The sequence below is a fragment of the Trichosurus vulpecula genome, chromosome 7 (assembly GCF_011100635.1).
Source record: "Trichosurus vulpecula isolate mTriVul1 chromosome 7, mTriVul1.pri, whole genome shotgun sequence".
Classification (NCBI taxonomy): Eukaryota; Metazoa; Chordata; class Mammalia; order Diprotodontia; family Phalangeridae; genus Trichosurus; species Trichosurus vulpecula.
In genome coordinates, this window is record NC_050579.1 from 197,328,729 (window position 1) to 197,340,698 (window position 11,970).

At 37.2% G+C, this 11,970-nt stretch overlaps 1 protein-coding gene across 1 annotated transcript; it reads right to left on the reverse strand.

Annotated features, from left to right (window-relative positions):
- Positions 1 to 9,160: 9,160 nt before the first annotated feature.
- On the reverse strand, positions 9,161 to 10,117 carry LOC118857780 (olfactory receptor 14A2-like). The gene has a single exon (XM_036768303.1). The coding sequence runs from the start codon at positions 10,115 to 10,117 to the stop codon at positions 9,161 to 9,163; it is 957 nt and encodes a 318-aa protein (XP_036624198.1).
- Positions 10,118 to 11,970: the final 1,853 nt, after the last annotated feature.

Here is an 11,970-nt window from a genome sequence, read left to right on the forward strand (position 1 = left end):
TCCTTCCATGGCCTTTTATTACAAATAATTTTTATTGCATCATGATGTGAAAAGAATGCATTGACTATTTCTGACTTTCTGCACTGAATTGTGAGGTTTTTATGCCCTAATACATGGTCATATTTTTGTATGTGCCATGTACCACTGGGAAAAAAAGTATATTCCTTTCTATCTCCATTCAGTTTTCTCCAGAGGTCTATCATAATTACCTTTTCTAAATTTCTATTCACCTCCTTAACTACTTTCTTGTTTATTTTGAGGTTAGATTTATCAAGGTCAGAGAGGGGGAGTTTGAGGTCCTCCACTAGTACAGTTTTGTTGTCTATTTCTTCCTATAACTACTTTAACTTTTCATCTAAGAATTTGGATTCTGTACCACTTCCTGCATATATGTTAAGTAGTGATATTACTACACTGTCTATGGTGCCTTTTTAGCAGGATATAGTTTTCTTCCTTATCTCTTTTAATTAGATCTATATTTGCTTTTGCTTTGTCTGAGACTAGGATTGCTAACCCTGCTTTATAGGTCATCTGAAGCATAATATATTCTACTCCAGCCTTTTACCTTTACCCTGTGTGTATTCTCCTGTTTCAAATGTGTTTATTTTAAAGAGCATATTGTAATTATAGTTTTTAATCAATTCTGCTATCTGCCTCCCTTTTATGGGTGAGTTCATCCCATTGACATTCACAGTTATGGTTACTATCTTGGTCTTTTTTCCATCCTATTTACCCCTTTGTTTATGTTTTTATTTCTCCATTCCCCCTTCCCTTCCTCAAAAGAGTTTTGCTTTTGACCACTACCTCCCTCCACATTCCCTCCCTTTCAGTTCCCCCCTTATCTTACCCTTTCCCCCTTACTACTTCTTCCCTTCCTTCATACCACTCCCCCTTTTCTTTCCCCTATCACCTCCTCATGCTTGTAGGACAAGTTTGACTTCTATACTTATCAGGATATGTTATTCCCTCATTGAACCAAATCCAATGAGAGTAAAGCTCAAGCACTTCTCTTTTCCCTCCCTTCTTTCTGTCTACTATAATATATTTTTATGCCTCTTCATGAGATGTAATTTATCCTTTTCTATCTCCTCCTTACCTCTTCTCCCAGACCAATCCCTTTTCACCCTTTAATTATATTCTTTATCTTCGCATCAGTTAACTTATACTCACATCCTCCATCTACGTATATCCCTTTTCATTGTCATAATAACTATATGATTCTCAATATTAACATATATAGAACATATATAAAACAATACAGTCCTGTATAAGGATGTAAACAATTTGCCCTTATTGAATAAAAAGATTTTTCCCTTCCCTGTTTACCTTTTTGTGTCTCTCTTGAGTTTTGCATTTGTAGATCAAATTTTCCACTGAGCTCTGGTCTTTTCATCAGGAAGGACTGGAATTCCCTTATTTCATTGAATGTCCATCTCCTTGCCTGAAAAAGTACGCTCAATTTTGCTAGGTAGTTGATTTTTGATTGTAGTCCAAGCTCTTTGCTTTATGGAATATCATATTCCAATCCTTCCTGTCTTTTAATATAGATGCTGTGAGGTCCTGTGTGATCTTGACTGTAGCTCTGTAATATTTGAATTGTTTCTTTCTGGCTGCTTGCAGTATTTTCTCCTTGACCTGATAATTCTGGAATTTGGCTACAATATTCCTTGCAGTTTTCAGTTTGGGATCTTTTTCAGGGGGTGATTGGTGGCTACTTTAGATGACTATTTTACCCTCTCATTCTATGACCTTGGGCAATTTTCTTTGATGATTTCTTGGAAGATGCTGTCCAGGCTCATTTTTTCATCATGGCATTCTAGTAGATGAATAATTCTTAGATTGTTTCTCCTGGATCTATTTTCCAGGTCTATTGTTTTTCTGATGAGATATTTTACGTTTTCTTCTATTTTTCATTCTTTAGATTTTGTTTGACTGATTCTTGATTCCTCATAGAGTCATTAACTTCTACTTTCCCAATTCTAATTTTTAATGAATTGTTTTCTTCATTTAGCTTCTGTTCCTCTTTTTCCATTTGGCTAATTTTACTTTTCAAGGAGTCGTTTTCTCCAATCAGATTCTGAACCTCCTTAACCATTTCATCAATTTTACTTTTTAAAGATTTGTTCTCATCAGTGAATTATCTTCCCGTTTTTTCTTTTGCCTCTCTAATTTGGTTTTTAAAATCCTCCTTGAGCTCATCCAGGAATGCTTTTTGGGCTTGTGAGCAGTTCATATTCAGTTTTGAGGTTTCAGGTGTGGGTATAGTGTCAATGCTGTCCTCTTCTGAATTCGTATTTTGATCTTCTCTGTCCCCATAATACGATTCAATGGTCTTTTTTTTTTTTTACTTTTCTAGATTCCTTCTTCATGTGGTTGTTTTTTTCCTGGCTTTTTAGTGGATCTCTGCTTCTGGGGCCCAGGGTGCTCTGTCCCAAACTTTTTGTGCTAGGGACTGAATGTCTTGTTATTGGATTTGTGTGCTGTGGCCTCTGGTTTTGTCACCTAGAAGCTATATAGTGCTGCTGTTCACCTGGTGCTGATCTGGAGTTGGTTGGTGTGTGCTAAGGATTGAGGCCCAGTAAGGTCTTCTGAGTTTTCCTGGGATGTCACTGTATAGGATGTGAGGGAAAGGTGGTTTGGCTGCTAGAAGTCTTCTCTTCCCCTAGGGCTGCACTATAGCATGAGTAGTCTCAGCCATTGTCTGTGCTGGTGTCTGCAGCTACCCCTGGCTGTGCAAAGGCATGCCTGGGTCCTGGTGTTGGTGTTTGCTAGCTCCACCCCCCGGGGCTCTGGAACTCCTGCTGCTCGTCTGTCAACATAGGGCCTGCTGCAATGCCTCCCTTCCTGTACTAGTCTCCTTCTGCCACCACAAGAGAGGCATTTCCCCAGCCTCCCAGGCTATAAGATTACTGAACCTCTCCTTCTGGCTCCTATTCCAAGATTCCTCCTAGGGCAGTATTCTCTTGGTTTATTCAAGGGAGGGGTGAGAGTCATTTTACTTGGTCATCAAGGCTCCTGGAATTTCAAGAAGGTGAGTTTCATACCTTTAGACTGTGGGGCTGAATGCTTCAGCAGTAGCTTCTGCCACTGCTGTAGGGTCTACGCTGCTAACTCACATAGCCCCAAAAGACTCCCATCCTGGGCTGAGAGGCCTGGGGATCACCACCAGAGTAGGAAGTTTAACCCTGGATCTTTTCCCACTCTTGCTCTGGTATGGTTTTGTTCTGCACACCCAGCCCTGCCCCAGCCTGATTTGCTGCCTGAATTCTGCTGCTGCTACCATTCTGGTGTGGTCGGGTACAGCTCCCCATGCCCAGCACTCTCTCAGCCTATAGCTCCATTCAATTGGCCCTGGAAATTCTCCTGGGCTTGAAGTCTGCCACACTCGGTCTCCTAGTTTCTTCTACCTCTCTCGAATCTGCTCAGATTCACTTTTCAAGAGGTATCTGACAGAATTTGTAAGAGAGCTCTAGGAAGTCACTGTTTTCACTCAGCCATCTTGGCTCCACCCTGCCCCGCCAATATCTTTTCTTGATTTCCATATTAGGACCATAAGTGTCTCAGTGAAAGACCTTGGTAGGATCCAAGTTTATTTTGAAAAGTCTAGGCAACATGAGGATTATTTTTTTTCAATATTTGACAGACTTTGCTAACAAGTGTTTCAAATCCATGTGTTTTTTTTCTATTTGAGTTCATTTATGGCTTGTTGAATTTCTCTGTGATTTAATTTAGTCCTTTATCTTTTCTTAAATTGGTAATTTTCTATTTTGGTACATGTCAATTAAATTTACCCTTTTTTTGTTTTCTTGTCATATCATCATTAGGTACAACAGTTTGTGGTAATTATTTTCTATGTTCACTGTGAATCCTCCTCAGTTTTAATTTTGATAATTTCTTTCCCTTTGTCTTTTAAAACTACAAATTAACTTTTCTTATCTTCTGGAAAGAAGATTCTAGCTTTCTGTTTGTTTTTAATATTTGAAATTTATCTTTGCTTTGATTTTTGTACTTTCTTTGGGATTATTTTGTAATTGTACGCTGAAATTTTTATTCCTGTAGTTTTCCCTTTCTAAAATAAGTGGTCAGTGGGTGACCACTATCATTTGGTTTTCCTGTATCTCATAAATTATGTTATATCACTACTTTAAATCCTTTAATAGATCTAGTTTATCATCAACTTATATATTGCCTCCAATGATACAAATTATAACTGACCCAAGCCTTTTATTTTATGTAACTAGTTTGTGTCATACAATAAATCCTCCAGAGGGTGTCTGTCCAATGTACTGTGGACCTTCCTGTAGGTCTCAAACTTATTTTAATACCCATGGAGACTATTGCCTACACCTTGATGTTCACATCACTGCTTGAGCAGTCTTTTCTCAATTCTGGTCTCCTACACAATCCTTTATTGATTATATACTTTTGCAGCCTATTCACATACACCACGAAACTCTGTATTGCCTTGTTTGCTACCACTATTGTTTTGTGAGCTAGAAATTTGTAGGTATATAGAAGCACCACTTAAAGTGATATTGAAAAGGTAAACAAGTTTCATGGGGAAGCTTGAGATTGTAAATATCATGGACAATTTCCCAAAGACAATCCAGCTTGATCTTTGTCAAGACTGACTAAGATCACCAATAACTCTGGTCAGTGGAAGTGAGAAAGGGAAATGCACCAGGAGGAGGAGGGAGGAAATAGAAGAATATGGAAAATTATCTCATATAAAAGGGGCTCACAAGGAAAAAATAGAGTGGAGGAAGAAATGCAAGGGTAGGGAACATTTTGATCTTATTCTCATGTTAACTGATTCAAAGAGATAACATACACTCATTCAAGTGAGTATTGTAATGTAATTAGGGTGGGGTATTTTTTTGCTGTTTTCAATTTTGGGGCACTGAGGTAATCAAGTGCCTTTGATGAGTCTGGCCCTTGTTTCTTTCTTTTTTTAATATTTATTTTTATTTTTAGTTTACAACAGATGGTTCTACATAATTTTGAGTTCCAGATTTTCTCCCCTCCCTCCCCAAGATGGCATGGAATCTCATATAACTACCACTAATGACTTTGCATTGAATTAATTTATACACTAGTCAAGTTGTGGATACGAATTATGACCAATGGAATGAATCATGAGAAAGAAGAAACAGAACAAAAAAAAAGACCAACCCAAAAACAAAAACAAAAGAGAAGAGAAAAAGGCAAGCATGAAGTGTGCCTCAATCTGCATTCAAACTTCATAGTTCTTTCTCTGGATGTAGATAGCATTCTCCATCATGAGTCCTTTGGAGTTGTGCCTGCACCTAGTGTTGCTGAGAAGATTGAATCAAGAGTCTTTGACCTACTTAAGAAACAGGAAGGCATAGTTCACATAAGTTTGAGTTACATAGTTGTGATACCTGAAGAAGATTCACATTGTTTTGAGTCACATCATTGTGATGCCCTCTGACCCTGAATAGGGTACATAAACTCAGAGGTTAGCATTTTGTGTGGGGCTCTCACTTACTGAAATAGAGTTGTGTGATTTGACCAGACAAGACCCTGGGTAGCCATTATTAAGGAGACCACCAGTTTGGAAAACCCAGATGTTGGTGCTTCTTTCTCTGGCAACTGTTGGCATATTGCTTGGACAGACAGCTAGAAGCCTGTCTGCTGATTCATGTTTATTTGCTTTGTTTGTATAATGTATGTTTGTAACTTGTGTTTGTATTCTCTCTGAACTTCAGGGTGCTGGCTTTTCCTCCTGAACTAAATGAATGATATATGTATGTTTAATTAAAGTAAGATTGTTAACCCCTTAAAGTTACCTTCCTTAGAAAAGCAAATCAAAGAACCTACGCTGGCAGCCTTCCTGTGTGCTTTTGTTGTTAGTCTTGCACAGCCACAGTAATAGCAAGCCACATTGCTGTTACAGGTATACAAATTTATCTTGTCCAATGGGAAAGTATGGGGGGGGAAGGGGAGTTGAAGCAAAGGAGGGTAGATTAAGTGAGGCTGTGGTCAGAAGCAAAACAGGCCCTTACGAAGGCCAGGGTAGAAAAGAGAAAAGGATAAACAAAACAAAATAGAATGGAGGGATAAATACAGAAGTCATAACTTGGAATGTGAATGGATTGAACTCACTCATGAAGTAGAATCAGAGAGCAGAATGGATTAGGAACCAAAGCCCAACAATATATTGTTTAGGAGAAACACACTTGAAATAGAAAGATACATAGAGTTAAAATAAAGGCCTGGAACAGAATCTATTATACTTCAGCTAAAGTAAAAAAGGCAGGATTAACAATTATGACCTCAGACAAAGAAAAAGCAAAAATAGACTTAATTAAAAGAGATAATCATAGAAACTATAGCAAGAAACAACAAAAACAATGTCAACAGAATGAAAAAATAGAAGAAAGTCTGAAATATTTGAGTAGAAAAAGAACTGATATTGAAAATAAATCAAAGAGATATAATTTAAGAATTATTGGATTGCCTGAAAGTCATGATCAAAGAAAAAGCCTAAACACCATATTTCAAGAAATTGTAAAAGAAAACTATGCCAGTATCTTAGAACAAGAGGGGGAAATAGAAATTCAAAGAATCCAACAATCACCACCTTAAAGAGATGGCAAAATGAGAACCCCAAAGAATATTAAAGGTAAAATGCAGAGCTCCCAGATCAAGTATAGAATACTTCAAGTAATGAGAAAGAGAATATTTAAGTATCATACAACTAGAGTCTGGATCACGCAAGACTTAGCAGCTACCAAGTAAAAAGAGCAGAAGAAATAAGACAATATAGTAAGATACATAGAGAATTCTATAGTAGCAACAGAAAATGTAATTGTAAACATTTAATAACTTTAGAAAAGTTGCTAGATACAAACTATACATTGCTAACAAAATCAACCTGAAGAGGTAGAAAGAGAAATTCTGTTAAAAATTACTGAAGATGGGGCAGCTAAGTGGCTCAGTTAGTAGAGCACCAGCCCTGAAGTCAGGAGGACCTGAATTCAAATACAGCCTCAGACTCTTGACACACTTACTGGTTGTGTGACCTTAGGCAAGTCACTTAACCCCAATTGCCCTGCCTTCCCCCTCCAAAAAAATGAAAAAAAACATTACTGAAGACAATATAAAAGACCTCAGAGTCTACTTGCCAATACAAACCCAAGAAATATTGGAAAATGATTATAAAACACTTTTCACATAAAGAAAGGCCTAAACTGGTGAAATATTCATTGCTCATAGGTAGGCTGAGGCAATACAATAATAATGACAATTCTACCAAAATTAATTTGCTTATTCAGTGGCACATTAATCAAATTACAAAATAATTATTTTATAGAGCTAGAAAAAAGATCAAAATTCATCTGAAAGAACAAAGGATCAAGAATATTAAGGGAATCAATGAAAAAAATGTGAAAGAGGTTGACTTAGCAAGACTAGATTTAAAATTATATTACAAAGCAATAATAAAAAAACAATATGGTATTGGTTAATAAATCAATTGGTGGATGAATGGAATAGATTAGGTACACAAGAGGCAATAATAAATGACCATAGTCATTTATTGTTTAATTAACCCAAAGATCTAAGTTTTAGGTAAGAACTCAACATTTGACAAAATTACTGGGAAAACTGGAAAGCAATCTGGTAGAAACTAGAAACTAACACTTCAAAGCATATACAAGATAAGGTCCAAATGGGTATATGATTTAGAGAGAAATGGTGATATCCTAAGCAACTTAGGGGAGGATGAAAAATCTTACTTGCCATACATATGAACAAGGGAACATTTTATGATTAACAAGAGATGGCATCATGGGAAGAGAAAAGGATAATTTTGACTACATGAAATTAACAAGTTTTTGAACAAATAAAACTAATGCAGCCAAAACTGGGAGGAAACTGGGAAACAAGGAAAAACTTCCACCAGGTTTCCTTGATAAAGACTTCATTTCTCAAATATATAGGGAACAGAGCCAAATTTGTAAAAAAAAAATAAGAACCATTCCCCAATTGATACACACTCAAAGTATATGAACAAGCAGCTTTCTGAATAGGAAATCAAAGCTATGAATAATAATATAAAATGCTTTAATTCACCATTGATCAGAAAAATGCAAATTAAAACAAGTAAGGTACTGCCTCATACCTATCAAATTTTCTAAAGTGATAGAATAGGAAAAGGACAAATGCTGTAGGAGATGTAGAAAAATTGACAAATTAAGGCATTGATGGTGGACTTGTGAACTGGTCCAACCATTCTGGAGAATAATTTGGAACTATGCTTGAAGGCCTTTAAAACTGTGCATACTCTTTGCCCCTGCAATAGCACTACTAAGTTTGTATCTCTAAAAGATCAAAGAAAAGGGAAAAAGATCTATTCACACAAAAGTATTTAGAGCATCTCTTTTTGTGTTGGCAAAGTATAGGAAACTGAGGGGATGTCCATCAATTAGGGAATGATTAAACAAGATGTGGTATATGAATATGATGGAATACGATTTTGCAATAAGAAAGGATGAGCAGGCAGATTTCAGAAAAACCTGAAAAGACTTACATGAGCTGATGCTAAATGAAGTGAGCAGAATGAGGAGAAAATTGTACATAATAAATGCAACATTGTAGGGAAGATCAATTGTGAGAAACTTAGCTACTCTGATAAAGACAATAATCCCAGAAAATTAATTCCAAAGGATTCATGATGAAAAACGTTTTATGCTTCCATAAGGAGAAGTGATAAACTCTGAGTGCATATTGAAGCATACTTTTTTAAACTTTATTTTTTCTTGTTTTCATGGGTAAGTTTTGTTTTGCAAAATGACTAGTATAGAAATATTTTTCATGACTTCACATGTATAATCAGTATCATATTGCTTGCCTTCTCATGAGATAGGAAAAGGGTTGGAAGAAGGAAGAAAATTTTCAACTGAATATTTTTTTAAAAAGATTGTTACAATATAGTATATTTTACAAAAATTCAAAAAAGGAAAATAGGTGAAAGAGTGAACAGAGGTAGCAGCAATGTGTTGGGAGAAATGGTATGGTATATGCACAGACATATGCACACATATGTGCATAATGATAAGCTATGATAGATAGATAGATAGATAGATAGACAGATAGATAGATAAATGAATGTGTGTAGCTCTGTGTAAGTGTATGATCATTGAAAAACCTTTGCAATTATTCCCTCTGAAAAATATTTCTTGGCTATGAGCTTTTTCATGGAAGTCTTCATGTCTTTGTTTCTCAGGCTGTAAATTACAGGGTTCATGGTTGGTGGCACCATAGTATACAACACAGACAACAATAGATCCAGAATTGTATTAGAGTCCAAAGGTGGTTTTAGATAAGCCATGGCTCCAGTTGTCACAAAGACTGTAAGAACGACAAGGTGGGGCAGGCAAGTGGAGAAGGCTTTTGACTGACCCTCTGTGGTGGGAATCTTTACCACAGTTGAGAAGATTTGACCATAAGAGATAGCTATGAAGATACAGCAGAGAATCACCAAAATGCTCCCAATAACTATTGTCACATCAACTGCAATGTGCGTCTTAGAGCAGGTGATCCTGAGTAGGGAATTGACATCACAGAAGAACTGGTGGATCTCTTTGGAGCCACAGAAAGGCAAGGAGAATGTGTTAACTGCATACATTAGACTAATCATACCTCCAGTAAGCCATGAAGCAGCTGCCATTTTCATACAAGCTTCATCTTTCATTATCATTTCATAGTGCAAAGGTTGGCAAATGGCCACATAGCGGTCATAGGACATAGCTGTGAGGATAAAAACCTCTGATGCTGCAAATAAAATCACTAAAAAGACCTGTGTTGCACACCCCAAGTAAGAGATAGAGTAACTATGGCTCATCGAATTTACTATAGATTTGGGGACAGTAACAGTAATGAAGCAAAGATCTAAAAAGGACAGGTTCTTCAGGAAGAAGTACATGGGGGTGTGGAGGCACACATCCAGAGAGATGAGGGTGAAGATGAGCAGATTTCCCATCAATGCCACCAAGTAGATCAGTAAGAAAAGCATGATATGTAAAACCTGCAGTTCCAAGGTGTTAGAAAAGCTCATGAGCAGGAATCCTGTGATCATGGTGAGGTTGGCCATATTCTCTGGCCTTGAATGTCTGCATAGAGAAAAGTAATACATGTCAATGGATGAGAACACTTATTGTGTTGGATATAAGCACACCTAAATTCCAGTTCTAAATTCCCAATGTGTGAACTTTGCCAAATCAGACCCTCTGTCATCCTTAGTTTTTTCATTTATTAAATGGGAAGACTGGATTTTTATTTGTATATTTTCTTCAGTCTTGAGGAGTATATGAATCTGTGAATAAGATCCTCACATTGAAAAAGATTATAATGAAACAATATCTCTCCAAATGTAGGTTTTTAAAGATTATAACACTCATTTTTCATAAAAGCTCTGAGCCTGAAGATGGTAAGGGGGTGAAGGAAGTGATAATGAAAATTATGAAAGTTAATAACAACTATCATTTAAATAACTCTTTGAGGTTTACAAAGTGCTTCCTAAATACCATATTATTTTATCCTAACAACAACCCAGGGAGGTAGTTGCTATTATCACACTCATTTTAACAAATGCAGAAACTTAGGCAGACAAGGGTTAAGAAACTTTCCCTGGATAACACAGATAACATCTTAGTCTGGCTTTGAAATCAAGCCCTCCTGACTCCCAGTCTGGCATTTTATAGACTGTGCCACTTTACTGTCTCCATAACAGTAGCATTTGTATAGTGTTTTAAGGCTTTTAAAAGCACTCTATGCATATTTCATTTTATCTTCAAAACAATCTTGAAAAGGAGTTACTATTCTTACCCACATTTTAAGGTATAGAAACTGAGTAAGACAGCATAAGTGACTTGGTTGGAGTAACACAGCTAGTAAGTGTCTGAGGTCATATTTGAACTCTGGTCTTCCTAACTAAACATCAAGCTCGCTATCCATTGGATCTCTGAGATAAAAATGGTTCAAGCAGCCTTATTGCCATTTTTAGAGAGTTTAACAAGGATCACAGAAGTTTTGTGACTTTTGGAGGCAACCCACCTGAACTCTGTCAATGTTCCCCTCCAAATAAAGTTTAAACAACTCCTTGAATGAAATTCTAAAGTGTCAGAGCCAACAAAAAGTCAGAGGGAGACATTTTTCCATAGTAAGACAACTCAGGAGGTCAGCAGAGGAGGTCTGTGACACAGGGGTGCAGAAGTGGGAGTTGGCTTGAAACATGGCAGGAGTACTGGCAGTGGGGCCTGGAAGCAATGGCAGCAGCAGCAGCAGCAGCAGCAGTAAAAGCTGCTCTCAGCCCAGAGACAGTAAAGGGGTTGAACAACGCATCAGAAAGTGATTACAAAGGACCCTTTGCTGGCACTGATTAGTAATAGTATTGCTCATATGCAGTTCTGGTTTGAAGTTCCAGGGTGGAGGTGACAAGAAAAAGAGGGCCCTGACCTCATCTTCAAGGCAGAAAGGAGTACTAATACTTATGGCTATAGGAGAACAGGGTACTTGGTCACAGTGTCAGGGACAAGATAGCTCTTGCAGCCACATGGCATCAAGGACTCTTCTGAATGAAGACAAGAGCACAGACCAGGAGAGCATTGACCATTGTTCTCTCCAGATCAAACCACCTTGGAAGCACTGAAACTTTCAGACCCCCAGAACTAGCTCTGAAAATAGCAGCACAAAAAAAACCTGAGGCTTGGGAAAGTCCTTCCCTACTCCCAGGTGAATAGAGCCAAATTATATTTAATGATATTTAAAGTCAAGAAAGAGGCTGGAAAAGTGAGAAAACAATAAAAAATATTGACCACAAAATGTTACTTCCGTGGCAGGGAAGACCAAAACAAATTCAGAGGAAAACAGTGTGAAAACCCCTGCAACTAAAACTTCAAAGGAAAATACAAATCAAACCTATGCCCATCAAGAATTCCTGGAAGA

Excerpts from the sequence above, each read along its gene's own strand:
- LOC118857780 (XM_036768303.1), bottom strand. The coding sequence starts at position 10,117 with ATGGCCAACCTCACCATGATCACAGGATTCCTGCTCATGAGCTTTTCT.